This window comes from Colobus angolensis, unplaced genomic scaffold (assembly GCF_000951035.1).
Source record: "Colobus angolensis palliatus isolate OR3802 unplaced genomic scaffold, Cang.pa_1.0 Scaffold204, whole genome shotgun sequence".
NCBI classification, from domain to species: Eukaryota; Metazoa; Chordata; class Mammalia; order Primates; family Cercopithecidae; genus Colobus; species Colobus angolensis.
In genome coordinates, this window is record NW_012115200.1 from 2393900 (window position 1) to 2410410 (window position 16511).

The following is a 16511-nucleotide window of genomic DNA, read 5'->3' on the forward strand; positions in this document are numbered from 1 at the left end:
AATAAAAGTTGCTTGAGATTTAAAAATATGGTCCATCATAACTCTAACATAAACAGAGGCCCACAATTCAGATGAATTCCTTTAGCCATACTGATGTATGACAGACAGCAGATCTTACTGGGCAGAAAGAACCAAATTCTTGCCAGTAGAACCATAGATCACAAAGAGAAATAAAAAAAAAAAAATAAGGAGGTATCACCACAATCTTTGAAGGCTGTAAGAAAGAAATGAATTCCCATGAAGTATAATAAATTCTAGTGTGAGAAACTTTTTTCTTTTTTCCTCTTCCAGCTATTTCCATGGTTTTAATCTCAAACTTAGAATGCTCTGATAGATTGTGTTCTCTCTCCGGGAAAATTAGGTGGGATTAAAAGATACCAACGCCTTATTCGAAGCAGCAATCTGGTTTTGAGCCGAGAATGTCAGGTGCAATTAGAATACTCAATTCATTAAAAAAATGGAAAATCATCCTAAAAGTGTAGAATCTCTGTTTCTACCGTTGTTGATGTTGGTACTTTATGAGGCCGTGGAGGTGGGAAGATGATTAACCATTCGACCAACCAAAAGTAAATGAAGTCAATGCTCCAAAGTCCTCCTGGGGAGCTTCCAGTGCGACATCAGCCATGCGCAGGAGGCTGGGGATGCTGTGGCAAAGCCCAGCACATGTGGGTCCCCGAGGGCTGCGCTGGGCCAGGGCCCATCTGCACTATGTCAGCTGCTTTCAAACAGAGTGCTTAGGAAGGAAAGTGCTAAATTACGGAGGCACAGAAACATAAGATTAGAACAAAAATGAAAAGAATCTCGAGTGTCTATAAGAGACAATGGTGAGATAAAGCCCAAACGAGTAAGTCTGTCTAATGTGACAGTTTGGTAGAACCATGGAAAACAGAGTGAAGTTGTGTCTTGGTGACCGAGTTATCCAGAGTGAGTGGCCCATGTTGAGAGATGCCAGCCCAGAAGGGAGGACAAGAAACACGGAGATTAAAGCGCTCAGCCAGAAGCATCTTGCACGGTCTCCAGAGTGAGGGTGAACCTGGGAAGGGCATCTTCTCGAACATCACACAAGGGACTACCAGGAAGAAAGGAGTGGTCTGTTTCAGGTACGTTCATCCTGGCATTTTGGTATTTTACACATGATTTGTAATGTATATTATAACATTATCCTTAAGTTTGTAAGTTTACGAATGAAATTTTTATAGATTTTCTAGTAGCACGAAATACCTTTGTTTCTTGTGAGAAAATAAGGTCAGGATAACTAATTGGCATAATGGAGCATTCAGAAACACTTGTCTCAAAAAATATATATTAAGACTAGAGCTTATATTACCAATCCAATTAGAAAAACTAGGGGGGACTTTCATTATGAAGTTAATTGAACAATAGAAACTCAACAAGAAGTCTCTGAGTGGTAGATTACCTCAGCTAATTATTCAAGCAAATAGAGTAGGATGCAATTTGTGATGGGGACTAACGTTTAAATTTGGCAAGGCTGGGGTTCTCTACTGCTAATTACCGAGGTCTTCTCCATGAGATGCATGCTGGTTATGATTTCCTGTTGGCGATAAAAACGGCTAATCATGGTATAAAACTCTTGTCCCACGCTGAAGTCATAAAAGTGAATTAGACTTGAAGAAGCGCGTGATGGAGAAAGGAGTTATTTAAGGCACTAGAAAGGCTATCTGTATAATTAATATGTAATTCTGGCCTGGATGTTAATCTGGAAAAATCGGAAAAATCATACCTCAGAGGGCAAAAGTTTAATTTGCACTAACATTTGTGATCAATTTTCACCAATGAACACCCGCACCGATGATTGAGGAGGAGACGTGAACAACAGGGCGACCGCATCCTGGAAGAACTCAGAGGAGACACGGAAGCAAAACCAGGGAGAACAGAAAGCTCGCAGTGCGACCTCAGGCAGAGAAATACCTTGGAAAGGTGAAGTAAGAGAGAACGTTGACAAGTAACTGAGTCCCACCAGCGTCTTCAGTGTATTTGACAGATGAGAGCAAATTAAGTGTGATTTGTGATTTTGAAATGCAGTAATAAAAGTGACTCCCTTGGGTTATTGAGAGGAAGGACTGTACCATTAAAAACACAAAACACTTCAAATGCACTGTCCTGGTCAGTCTTTAAAATGCCATTTGGCAAACCAGTTAAGGGAAAGACCTGAAATTAGAATGAGAACGTTGGCTTTTCTTTCCTCTTGCCTAAGTGCTGTCTGAGTTTGACTAACTTGTGTGTCTTCTCTTCCTTCTGAAAATGGACAAAGTTCAAATGCAAGCCAAAGCCTTTCCCAACAGGGTCCCCCAGGGAGCTCCAGACCCAGATCTGGCAGGACCAGCAAGGGCTGCATCCCTGCTCTCCAGGCCTCACCTGGCCCCTTCAGTGCCAGGTCCTGCTGCTTCACACAGCAGATGTCAGTCATTTCACAAACACCATACAGCAAACAAGCATGAGGGTGTCCTGGCCCTGGATCTCCACACCCAGGGTTTTGTGTCTTTAACACACACACGAGCCCCGAAACTGACCTTGTCTTCTTTGTCCCCAACCCGGCTCTTCTTCTGGGCCCGCAGCATCAGGGCAGGTGGGCGGGCCACTCGGCCCCGCTCTGTCCTTGTATCTGTTGGGCCAAAGCAGCTGTCGTTAACATTTCATTTGTCACGGTCGTTTGGAAAACCTAAGCAATCAAAGACAAAATGTGGTCCTGAAGATTCGAATTGATCGGTAGACCCTGTGCATTCCACAGGAAAGTGACACTGCCCTATCCTTGGGTTGAAGTCTAGTGACAAAGTTCTCATCCCAAAGTGAGGATGCACCGGACGATGGGTTTGCAGGGGCCAGAGGCCTGGGCACACACATGCACCCCTGGACTCCCTGGCCCAACCTCCTGGCATCCCTCTCCTGTGCCTGTGTGTGCAGGCAGTGTTCACTCCATCCTGGACTCAGCCTCTTAGAGAAGGACAAGCAGGAAACAAGTCCAAAAGGGGGTGGCCTGAGACTTGGCTGTTGTCCACCTGGTGACGATCACCAGGGTGAGGCCATGACAACTCCCCACTCCCAGTCCAGTGGGCCCAGGATGGGAGTGCTGTGCCCAGGCGTGTGAGTGTCTTGGGGCTGCTCTCTCACATTCTGGGGCCCCCAGTGCTCGGGGAAGTCAGCAGCCTCCTCCAGTGATGTCAACCTGCCCCCTGTGAACTGGGCCGCGTGGGTCACGGATGAATAGGACACAGCCCCTTCCCAAGAAGGACAAAGGGCCAGTGTAGGACAGAAGAACCAGCCTTGCTGAGGCTCTGCCAGCTGGTGGCCATGATGGGCTGCCCTTGGTCCTGGCCCTGCCAAGGGGACAGGAGGGACTCTGTGCAGACCACACCACCAGTGACCACGGTTTACTGGCCACCATGGTGGGCCCTGGCTTTTCCAGGGGGCCAGATCCACAGCACTTTGAAAAGTACTTGTTTCAGGGAAGGAAGGGATTCTGCAAATTCCCAACAATTGCTCCATTTTTGTCTTATCCAAAAGTGTCTATCTAAGTCTCAAAATCTTGCAAAGTAGATTCAGGGTGAAACAGGAAAGCAAGGTTGAGCACTGTCTAATACCAAGAATAAAAAGAAGGACCCAACCCTCTAACCACACACCAACCTAAAACCACAGATAAGTTCTCAAAGGAAAGCCCTGGCCGGGTCTCATGGGTGTGCAGGGCAGGGCCCTTGGGAAGCAGAGATTTGTTTAGCTTGATCCAGAGCTCAAGGCTAGACAGTGCAGTCAGGGAGGCCTGGGTATGTTCCTTCCTGGCAGAAGGGAGGATCGGGAATTAATATAAATCACTTTATGCGTGTGTGCACACAACATACAGGCGCGTATACGCACACTCACATGGAAAGGATGTCCCGTGGCCCCTTCAAACCACACGTCTGTGCTTGAAGGAAGTGAAAGGCAAGACTGGGGGTCCCACTGGCACACCCCACCTTCTAGCCTTTCTTCCTTGACCCCTGCAAACCGGAGCCCCTCTGCAGCTTCTGGAAGGAGAACTGCGTAGCTCCGCGTGGGGCCGGCAGTCACGCCGTCCGTGGGCATTGGCACCTTCCTGCCTCGCAGCTGCAGGGCCAGGTGGTCTGCAAGGCATCCCTCCCCAGAGCCCTTGGGAGGAAGCCCCTTATTAGTCAGGGTTGGGTCAGTTAGCAGATTTATTTCAGATGTGGGGCAGCAACACTGAGGCAGTCCAGATGTGGCCCAGAGGCCCCATCCCCGGAGGTGCTGAGTCCGGACGAGGCAGAAGCACAGCATTCTACCCCCGGCTCCCCTCCATCCAGTGAGCGGGTGGAAGAACGCCCAGCCTGTCTACCACTGTCACTCTGCACCGGCCCTGGCCTGCAGGCTCTCCCCAGGGCCGGGCGGCTGTTCTGCCCTTAGTGCAGGCTGCTGGCAAACAGGCTGAGCAGGGATCCCTGAGGGCACCGGCCTCCTCCGTCATTGCAACTCTACAATGGTGTCCATAGAGAGTCTACACTGCACACTTCTCCCTCACAAGAGGCCTGCCAAGGCCGACCACAGGACTCTCATACAGCCATGACCACCCCAAGAGACGCCCTCCGGCCTGGCAGCTCTGTGCGTGAGTCTATTTCAAGGTTGGCCTTGGGAAAGGGACTATCAGCTTTTCACTGAACCGGGTAACCAAGCCCGAGTCAAGAAAAGACTGCAGGGGAGTGGAAATATTTTATTGTCACTCAGGAAGAGAAGCAGAGTCCCTGAATTGCATTAAGATTTCCGGAAGAATCACTCCCAGAGCCCATTCCTTGTCAAGGTGCCGTGGTCATCAAGCAGCCCGGACACTGGATCTCTGTCCTGACCCTGCAGGGCCATCCTGTCCCCACCCATCTCTGCCTCCTCATCTACAAGAGGGGATTAGCGGGCCACTACCTCTCCGCCACAGAAAGGGGCTAGCAGATGGGGACACAGCCGCGCCCTGGGGAACCCTCGTTAAAAACCCGGGGCTCTGTCCTTCTGCCTCTATCCTGCAGCCGCCAGAAGCAGCCCCCTGATTGAGGGACAAGGGGGCACACAAGGGAAGCTGAGCCCACCCTTCCCCTGTCCTCACAGACCCAACACAAAGCAGGCCCAAGTGATGGGAAGAGGGAAGTTAAACCTGATGATTGGATGACCCAGCACTCCACATATGTCACTACTGCACCCCACATATCTCACTACTGCACCCCATATATCTCACTACTGCACCCCACATATCTCACTACTGCTCTCCACATATCTCACTACTGCACCCCATGTACCTCACTCCTGCACCCCACATATCTCACTACTGCACCCCACATATCTCACTACTGCACCCCATATATCTCACTCCTGCACCCCACATATCTCACTACTGCTCTCCACATATCTCACTACTGCACCCCACGTATCTCACTACTGCACTCTACATATCTCACTACTGCATCCCACATATCTCACTACTGCTCTGAGACCTATTTTTTGACTAGATATGAGTGGATGGCTTTTTACTACCTGAGAATGTGCCAAACATGAATTGTTTTAAATTTTACCTAAAGTACAGCAAAGAGCAAGTCCCAGGGAGGAAGTCTGGAGGGGTCATGCATGGAAAGCTGAGCTTGTGTGTTAATTTTATGCCATACCCTCTATGTTTTCAACATGGCGGGTGCCTATAAAACACACAGCAATCACAGTAGCTGAAATGTGTGTCTGTATCTTCTATGAGCATGTAAATAAATACGCATTGTGAAAAACTGTGTTAAGAAAACACAGCCCCCAAGGAGGGCGTAAGCCCATAATACTGTCCTCAAATAGGGAGAGCATTGCCTAGTTCATTCCCCATTACCTTGAGAAAACATTAAGATATTTTTCGTATTGAAAACAGTTGATCTTTGTAAAAATCAGATCTTAAAGTCTGGCTTTTGAGATAAACAGATTTACATTGCTCCTCGTGAGTGCTTCTTAGAGAAGATATTGTTGATGATCATTTTAAAGCCCCTAATCACAGACACATACCCCCAGAATACCTGTGACAAATGTGTGTGCCTCTCCCTAAATACTGTTCTTAATAACCGGCACTCTTTAACAGTCATCGATTTTGCAGGTACCTTGGAGGTGCGTGGGTGGCACGAGGGGCTCACACACATAACTGGGTCTGCGTCTCAGCCATTCCACCGTGGAAGTGCTTACTCTACGGCTCTCCGGGGGCCACTTCCGGGGTCCACTCTGACATGCTTAAGTACTCTTTGCTTTGGGCCTCTCCACAAACTCTGATGATGTTGTCATAAAATCCCCCCTTGAGCGGCAGGGAGAACTAGTTTATGGAGGAAAATCAACAAGTCATAAGACTGTGGGCGCTAAAGTACTTTGGGGAGCATGCCGTACATTTCCTCCCTCCGAGAGAGGCGTGGCGGCAATACCTTTCTGTGCAATGCCTCTATTGATCAAACCCAACTCTGAGATGTGAAGTGCTCCCCAGTGGCCTTCGATGTCATTTTCCTCCTGGCAGTGATGAGAGACAAAGAGAAATGGGAAGGTCGCATGGAAGTCTGGAAGGAAGCAAAAAAGGCTGTGCTAAAAACACCCACGTCAGTCAGCTGACAAGCATTTATTTACTGCTCTTACAGAATCCAGCACAACGCCCCTTGCTGGTAGGGAAGAAGTGAGAGGATGCACTGTGAGCAATTAGACACTCCTCTCTCTAAGGGCCGCAGGGATTGGTGAGGGCGTCCAGCAGAAAAGTATTCGACACCAGTCCCTTGAAATCAAATGGGGCAATGAAATATCTCTTTAAGAAAAGTGTTGAGGCCGGGCACTGTGGCTCACGCCTGTAATCCCAGCACTTTGGAAGGCCGAGGTGGATGGATCACAAGGTCAAGAGTTTAAGACCAGCCTGGCCAAGATGGTGAAACCCTGTCTCTAATAAAAATACAAAAATTAGCTGGGCGTGGTGGCAAGCACCTGTAATCCCAACTACTCAGGAGGCTGAAGCAGAGAATAAATTGAACCTGGGAGGCGAAGGTGACAGTGAGCTGAGATCACCACTGCATTCCAGCCTGGGCGACAGAGCAAGACTTCATCTCAAACAAAAACAAAAACAAAAACAAAAAAAAAAAAAAAAAAGAAAGAAAACTGTGGAAAGAAAAACTGTGTCCTATCTCCTGGGCAAGACTTAGCTTCAGAAACTCTTAGAGCTCAGCAATCAGTTCGCCATGTTTCCCTGAAAGAAGGGGGAGGTGGGTTTGCTTGTGCCTGACCCGGGGTCAGGGTCCTGGAAGCTTTTCTGCATTGCGCTTTTAAGTCATTAATCCAGGCCCGAGGCACCTGTTGTCCTCAACTGCCCGGAAGGTGAAGACGCAAAGGTATCATCATCACCCGGGGTCAGGGTCCTGGAAGGTTTTCCATATTGCACTTTTAAGTCATTAATCCAAGCCCGAGGCACCTGTTCTCCTCAACTGCCCGGAAGGTGAAGACGCAAAGGTACCATCATCACCTGCGGTCAGGCTCAGCTCAAAGGTGGCACCAGGACGCAGGTCCAGTCGATGGCATGTCATGTAGTCATCACACACCCAAAGACCAGCAAATGCTTCTTACATTGAATGAAGAATCAGGAATTTATTTATTTATTTATTTATTTATTTAGAGAAGGGGTCTCACTCTGTCATCCAGGCTGGAGTGGGTTCACTGCAACCTTCAAGTGATTCTCCTGCCTCAGCCTCCCAAGTAGCTGAGATTACAGGCATGCGCCACCACAACTGGCTAGTTTTTGTGTTTTTAGTAGAGATGGGGTTTCACCGTGTTGGCCAGGCTGGTCTCGAACTCCTGACCTCAGGTGATCTGCCCACCTCAGCCTCCCAAAGTGCTGGGATTACAGACGTGAGCCACTGCGCCCGGCCTGAATGATATTTTAATCTTGCCTACTGCCTCCCTGGAAGCACCCTTCTAAAATAATTTCCAAGATGCTGAGATAAAGTAGGCACAATAATCTCTTTTTACAACTAAGAAAAGCAGATTAGGTGAGCATTTTCTAGATTATAAAGTAACCCAGTAGGGAGGGCAGAAATTATTTATCAATTTAACTCGTACTGAGCTCCTTTGAAGAATTTGATAATAAAATAAGGGGAAAATACAATTTACGCTTAAGATAATAAAAATGACACGCTCAGGGCCCATTGTATATGGTCCTAAATGAGGCGTGGTGACTGCATTGATTTTCCGAGTCGGCCTCTTCAATGAGAATCAAAGCATCTAAGGGAACCCTGTCCCTGGGAAGGTGCCTGCATGCTGTCTTCATGCTGAGTGCCAGATTCACAAGAGCTGCCAGCCCTGGAGGAAGGCAGAAGGAGGAGAGACACAGATTTCCGGGGTTAAAAAACAAGAGAAGCCCAGGGGCCGGAGGGGCACTTGAATGGAAGGGGTGCCATGTCGTGCAGGGAAGGTTGGTGGCAGCTGGGAGCACACAGGCACGGCCTGGAAGTGTATTTTTAAATTCCCTTCTCCAGGGCCTGCCCCTCTAGACAGAACCTGGCACAGTGTCCTCCAGATGATGTCAGGAAAGCCAAATCCCACTGGTGAGGAGCTGGTGAAGGGGGAGACTGTGCAGCTACCTGGTGCTGCCCCTGGTGGCTCAGGACTGGGAAGGAGGGAGGGGGTAGGAGAGCAAACCCCTCAAGAAGCCCCTCCCCCAGCAGGGCTTTTGACTGCCACAGGAGGGGCTGCAGTCGGAGTGGCAGGTACTCCCTAGGTTTCTGGAAGAGCCAGGGTTCTCTGGTCCAGTCCCACATCTCAGCAGGGGATGTACAGGTGGTGGCCTCGGTGTCTGCTGCACAGACCTGCTCACCTGCCCGGAATATAAGGCCACAGTCAGATGTCTGCTGCCGCCTCAGGAGGACAGCACTGGGGGCTGCTGGCACTGGGGCAGGAGGGCGGGGGCACCTCTGACAGAGCACCACAGCCCAGCACACAGGGCGAGCCCAGCATGAAGCCCAGCCGCACAGGCTGAAACCCCACAGTGGGGCCGTTTCCCTGGGAGCCTCCTTGAAGCTGGCGCAGGTCTTCCCGGGTCCTGCTCGGTAGGCCAGGAGGACGCCAGCTGGCTGGGCTGCTGTGCAGTTGGAGAGACTCAGGTCAGCCAGGGCTCCAGAGGTCCCCCGGTGGGGGCTGGGGCTATGAGCAGGGCCCGCGGCTGCAGCTCCGCCCGCCTCTCCCTCTCACCCGCCTGTTCCCCAGCAAAGGCTGGCTCCTGAGATCCCAGAGCACCTCACTGAACTCCACTATAAATGGAGATAATTTTCATACAAACAGCAAATCATTTCTGAGTCCTCCTAAATTTTTCATAGGTAGTGATTTCACAGAGTTGACAAGCTGCAGAGAATTAATTTTCCATCCATTTTTAACATCCTGAACTTCCCTTTTCAAGAACAAAGGGTTGTAAAATGCTCAGATTAGAGAACCAGAGCGTGGCTTCCTCCACAAGAAGGGGTCTCAGTACTGAGAGGCAACTCCACCTTTTAACAGGACTCAGCCCTACCACGAGAATTTGCCTCATCATGGGACTCCACCCCTGCAACCTGAATCCATCCTGGAACCTGAACCCACTCCTCTAATAGGACCCCACCCCTGTCATTGGTCTCTGTCCTCCATACCCAGCCAGAGTCCAGACTTTCTCTGTGGGTTCTGTCTGACCAGTAGATCTGTTCGACCAGCAAGAGAGAATCTGGTGTCACCACTAGACAGAATGGCCCAGGGAGGTGGTGGGACATTTTCACCAGCGTGATCCAGGGCCTGGGGCACTCTGCTTCTCTGATGAAGGCAGGCTTCCGACAAAGAGGCCAACTCCAGGCTGGAGATGCAGGAAGTGCTGCACCCAGTAGAGTGAGCTTTGGGATCTGAGCGTAACAGGAGTGGAGATGAGGACACCAGCACGCTGATTGTCAGTGGAAGGCAGCGAGGAGAGCCCAGTGCCTGCCTCGCCTGGTGCAGCATGCCTGCACCGAGGCATGCCTGTAGGGAGGCATGTCAGGGCCTGTGGGGAAAACCAGCCTCAATGCGCTGTCCCTCCACGAGAGCTACTCCCAAGTCACCAGGGCACTGCAGCCCACCCCAGAGGCAGGCTTGTCCCACTGGGTCCAGAGGAAACTGACGCCTGAGCACCAGCTGTGCCCAGGGAGGGAGCCACAGAGCCAGCTCCCTGCCCACCTCTGACCTCAATACAGGTGTGTTTAATGAGTGAATGAATGAGCTGATGGTGAGTTCCATGCAATTCACAAATTATGCTCAAAGTTCTCATCTTTATCCAAAAGTAGGGATGTTAAAAGCAAAAGAGACATATTAAACCAGACAATTTGTATAAGAAATGAAATAAAATTCCAAGCACTCTTGTGTCAGGTACATAGTGAGCCAAGTAGGACTTTACCCCAACCTTGGACCAAGAAAAGAAGAGATGGCTAGATGGAGGAGGAGAAGGCGGAGGCTGGGACAGAGACAGAAACGAAGACAGGGATTGAGACAGAGGTACAGATAGGAAGCAGGGAGGAAGGCAGTAGAGATTCATGTGAACTTGTAACCATCATTTAAAACATTTTCCTGAAACCTTTTTTCAAAGCATAAATCCATTTCACAGTACCAGGCTGAGTTATTTAAGCAACGCCCACCTTTCAAGGCAGTGCGGGAATTACTGCTGCCGACAGACGGAGAGCTTCAGTCTGCCGCTCTGCCAAGCCCTCCGGGTGCTAGAGCAAGCACCCAGCAGTGGGTGTTCCTCCAAATGGGTTGTCACAAAAGTCACAGCTGGGCTGAAGACTGCTGTTACTCTGGGTGCTTGAGCTGAATCAGGGGCTCTGGTGCCCATCTGAGAGGGCAACGCTGCACACACAGATACCTATGCACACACACAGAGAAGCATGCACACACAGACATGTGTACACACACGGAGATAGGGCCACACACCAAGACACATGCACACACAGAGACGTGTGCATACACACAGAGACACATGCACACACAGACATGTGTACACACACAGAGATAGGCACTCACAAAGAGACACGTGCACACATACCAAAACACGTGCACACACACCCAAACACATGCACACACACAGAGACACTTGCACACACACCAAGACATGTGTATACACATAGAGATGTGTGAACACATACCAAGACACATGGACACACACAGACATGGGCACACACAGACACATGCACAGACATATGTATACACAGAGACACATGCACACACAGACAGGTGTACACACAGAGACACATGCACACACAAGCACACATATATGAAGAGACACACATGTACACCACACACACAGGCACACGCATGCCCACACAGACGCAAAGCAAAGCTTGTGTCTGATGATGGCTTTTCGGCCACCTGTCACAGCGGATAAAGGCATTGCTCACAAGCTCACTACTGAGCTCGACACTCTGTACACTCCATGTGCCAGAAAAGAATGGAAGGAAAACTGACACATGTACATAAACGTGAACAAGCAAAATGTCGGTATTGTGACATCAATAATCTAAAGGTGACATCAAAACAAGTTGCCTCTATAATGAGAACTGTGTGTGCCCTGCACTGCTCCTCCCAGCACAGGGCCATTGGGATGTCCTGAAGGACAGCACGCCTATCGGCAGTGGTAAGTCCCCTTGGCCACCACACTGTCTCCCCTTTTACGGGCATTAACACGCCCAGCACATGCCAGAGGGCAGCGTGTGTGCTGGGACCCCCATCGGGACAGCCCCTCACAGAGGCAGCCAACACTCACTTCCGAGTCTGGCATAGAGCAGCAGGCTCTGGGCAGACGTCAGCTAAGGACACAGAGGGAGACTGAAGGGGAGGCTCTTGGCACGTGACCCTGGATCAATGCCCCCCATGTCTCCTCTGACCTCTGACTGTTCTAGATCCACAATCCAGATTCTTTCCCTCTTGAGTATGCATGACGTTCGCACCGCACACAGGAACCGTCAGCCCCTCGAGTCCCTGCTGTAGTTTCAAGTCTGTTTCCACTTTATTTTTTCTCTAGAAACAGACCCTGGCATGTTGCCATTTTGATGGAAGCAGCCTCCACATTCTGGGACAGTCATGCAGGCTCTTCCTCCCTTTACTCCCAGGGCTTTCTCAGGAGTTGGGGGAGCCTGCACACGGGGCGTCAGCCAAGGTCCCACCTGTGCCCCCTGAGGACCCTGCCTCCCCGCTGAGCGCTCTGCAGGAGGCACCATGTGAGGCCCGAGCCTTTGCCCAGGGAGGCTGCCAGCTTTACCTTTGCTAGAATTGCAGGTTTAGCACAAGACAGTGACACAGGTGACTCTGCCAGGTGCTTGGAGGGGATTTTCCCAGGAAACAAGGAAGCCGACTAGCGTGGGGCCCTGGAAGTGCTTTTGAAACAAGACAAGGTTGGTTTGTATCTGAATGTCTCTTGCTCCTCTCAGCTGAGCTGTGATAAATGGGGTAACGAGTATCTCATGCCCTGAGTGGTCTGCAAAGAGCTTGAAAGTTCTACCAGATGATGGAATGTGCTTCCAAGTCTCAGAAGGTGAAGCCCTCTAGCCACGCAGGTCAGGAGACATCTCCCTCAAGGACATGCAATTGTCTGTCTGCCTGTCCTCAAGGCCTGGGAAGAGGCACAGGCCTTAATTTGGAAACTGGGTGTGGAGACCTTCAGGCTCCTCCCAGAACTGAGGTCTCCCCAGCACCTGGGAGACACCTGGTCTCGCCTGTGGGTTCCCAGCAAGCACTGAGTTCAGGGCCTTGCTCGCCCTGCCCTGGGTGTCTCCGGGATCCCTCGGGACCTGCTCCCAGGCATCCGCCTGTTCTTCGCGCTCCAGGATGAAGATCTGGCTCTCCGCACTTTATGAGCCTCTCTCTGATCAAGTTAAACAACAGAATCAACAGATGGGACTCCACTGTGTGCTCCACAGAGCTGCAAATGAATGGTTTAATGAGAAGGCAAAGCGGTTCCAGCAGAGCCCCGCTCACTACTCGTGTATACTCATCAGTGCTTGTTCCATCCCTTGGGGACACGCTCCTACATGTCATCACGGAGGGTTCCATCTCATGGCGGCACCAGCCCAGCCTCCAGCCCCTCTGACAGCAGTGGAGGCTGAGCCTGCATCGGCACCATGCCGGTGGAAGCCGGGGCTCCTGTGAACACACCTGCCCGGCTCTCTCCACGGGCTGCAGATCGGGCTGCCTGGATCAGGAGGTGAGCAGCACTCCCTGCCCACCTCCCCAAATTAACAGGAACCAGCCAAGGTGGGGCAGCGGGGGCAGTCCCCAACAGCCATGTGGGCAGCACCTGTGTGTTTCCCAGGTCACAGTAAGAGGCCAGGCCACACCCAAGTCAGGACCATGGGGCTTCTTGGCTTGAGTTATACATACAGAAACACCGAACATCAGCACCATTCAGCTGCCTTTTAAACTTTTCTTTCAATCCAAGAATGCCCTAAACAGAAATATGAAGAATGTGCCCTTCAGGGCACCACATCCCACGTGAGACTGGTCTGCAGAACACAGCCCTGCCCTCCCTCGGTGATCACCAGAGTAGCCCTCGGTCCACCCTTGGCCACCACCTTTTCCAACCTGGACAGCAGCCAAGGGGACTGAGCCAGCCCAGCTGTATGACCCTGCAAAGTTCAGACAAAGCCATTCCTACTGACTGACCACCATGGAGGGCTGGGGGGAGGGGCTTCCAGTAATGTCTTCTGGCTCTTGTGCTTTTGTTTTGAGGTCAATGAAAACATTGCTATCCAGAGCCAAGAAGTGGAGCCTTAAACTACACTTTACCATGACAGAAGCAGCTGCATGCATGCGTCACTGACGGTTTTGTCCCCTTGCAAATAGGGAGGGGTAGCGACTCTGCGAGGTTAAGGCCCAGGATTCCCCGCACCCACTTCTGGGTGGAGAGAAGTGGCCACCGACAGGTCTGGAGTCCTGGAATTCTCCATTCTGCCCCTGGGGACAGCAGTTGGCTTCAAGACAAAGAGCTGGCAATGATTTTTTCATGTTTTAGTTAAAAATACGTGCCAAGCATTGCCCTGCTCTGAGCATGGCCTGAGGCCCGAGGGAGGTCGGGAGACAGACAGACATGGTCTTCCCGGCCTGGCAGGCAGGTCATGACCAACCCGTTCCACAAGGGACTCCAGCACACAGCCCAGAGAGGAGAGAGGCTCGGGGATGGTGACACTGAAGTGAGACCCCAAGGATGGGTAGAGATGGGATAAAGAAGAATCTATATGATACAGGAATGGCAGATAGGGATGCAAAGTCCCAGAGCTAAGATCACGGTGGCGTGGCTCACAGGCAGGGGTGAGTGACAGAAGACAGGCAACGCAGGGGCAAGGCCAGCTCAGGCCCAGCCGTAGGGACAGCCGCCACTGGGCATCGCAGGGAGCTCTGCAAATTACAAATTCTGAGGACATCAATGCATTGGATTGCTAAGGTCATATACAACATACACAGGATATTACATACTGTCTCATCCACATAATTAAAATGAGGACATTTTATTTTTACATTCACATTTATTTTCGGCTACTATTCACTGCTAATATTGTTTCACATTAACATTTATTTTAGGCTACTATCTACTGCTGATATTATTTTGTAGAAGAAAGAGAATTTCAAGAGGGGGCCTGTACTATTCCCAGGTGTATTTTGACAACGTTAAAATGAAGTGTTTGAGCCATAAAGTTAAAATATTGTATTTAGCACATTCGTTATCTTAGCATATGCATTCAGAACCTCAGATTTTAAAGCTTCAAAATACCTTTTAATATAACCTTCAGTTCTATATGGAAGATAAATGCATGATTAAGTATATTCACATTCTAAATTACATCATTAAATTTTATCAAATAAGAATGTTTTTGTAAAAAAAAAAAAAGGATTCAGTGTTAAAGTGATTATAATATAAGAGGGAGACGTGTGAAACCCCGTGCTTCCCATCACTGACTGCATCCTATTATTAGCGACGTCTATTACCTTGAAGGGAAGTCGGGTCCCTGGTGTCTGGGTTTGACGCTGCTATTCAGGAGACGCCCCTGCTGGCTCCATTCTCATGACCAGGGAGTTTTAGGGCTCAGGCAGGGAAGGGCACAACCCCTGCCACTGCCCGCCATGGACCATAACCCCAGAGTCCAGGCCTCCCTGCTGCTCCCTGGTCTGCGTGGTTGAAGCACAACCTCCAGTTCTTCAGCCAGGGCTGGGACCTCCCCACAGTGGAACCAAGGCCTGGAGCCTGAGGGCCGCTGGGGCCAGAAAGAGGAGAGTGGGTTCAGGCTCAGCTAAGGCCCACCTCTCTCCTTTCACGTGGCCTGGGAGGATGGAAATCAGGCTAGGAAGGGACAGCGCCACCAGAAACACCGGGGACCAGGGAGTGTCTGTGCTCGGCAGAGAAGCCGAGGTCTGCGATCGGGCGGCCCTGAGCACGGCACTCAGCTCAACTACTTCCTAGCCATGAAGTCAGGGGAGCATCACTTACCTTCTCTGAGATTCAATGTATCCATCAGTGAATGGGAAAAATCATACCATGTGGAAGATCCTGACTATGGACAGAGATGCTAAACATTCAGTGCCATGCACAGGCGTGCGCATGGCAGGGCTCATGGAAGTAGATTCTAACAATTGATTGGGCAAGAGCCTGCTGAGCCAGCCTCATCTGCTGCCAGCATCTGCCTGTGGCCAAGCAAGCAAGGCAGACCCTGGCCCGGAGGAGACCTGCGGTGGGCCAGGTAGGCCAGGAGCAGGGAGAGGCTCTCTGTGTCCCCCTCTCGCTTCCTGAGCAAACTCAGCTCCTCTGGGTCCACATATCTTTGCAAAATGCACTTGTTCATCCGGAGGGCATTCCAAAAACTTGTGGTAGCCACTATTCTATCCTGAACATTTTAAGGGAAACCTTTGCAAACGTTCTTTGCAAATACATTGGGAACAACCACTCATCTCTCCCAAGGCAGCATTGCTCGTGTTAAGATGCAGCTTTGAATCACCACACAGAAATCAAAATCAATCTGAACAGCAAGGTATCTCTGTATGTGCACATAGCACCCTGTGTGTGTGCAATAGCACTGTGTGCATGTGTCTGTGTGTACACAGCATCTGTGTGTGTGCATGCATATGTGTGAATATAGCATGTGTGTGTGCATGGGTGTGTGTGCACACAGGACATGTGTGTATGAGCACGTGTGTGCATGTGTCTATCAAATATTCGGGTCCCTTTAGAAGCTTTGAGTCTGCCGTGTGAGTAGGCATGGGAAAAAGACCTGAAGAAAGTTCTCTTGCCTCTGTAAAAATGCATTTTGCATTGTCACTGTGTGAAAGGGAGGAAAACGCACATTAAAGTTACACCAAAGACTGGGACGTCCTCAGGGCATGGCCAGGGTCTTTGTGCCCCTGTCCCTAGCTGGAGAGCTAGCACAGTAGCTAGCTGGGAGGGCGTCAGTAAGCAACTAATTTAAAAGAAATAAACATTTATTTAAAACATCCTCTTAGATAGA

General features: G+C 50.4%; 1 protein-coding gene across 1 annotated transcript in view; it reads right to left on the reverse strand.

Moving 5' to 3' along the window:
• Positions 1-16511, reverse strand: part of TCERG1L (transcription elongation regulator 1-like) — a 227564-nt gene that overhangs the window by 76228 nt on the left and 134825 nt on the right. Inside the window, exon 6 of the mRNA XM_011941987.1 lies at positions 2532-2623. Coding sequence (XP_011797377.1) covers positions 2532-2623 — 92 coding nt within the window. The remainder of the gene's footprint in view (positions 1-2531; positions 2624-16511) is intronic.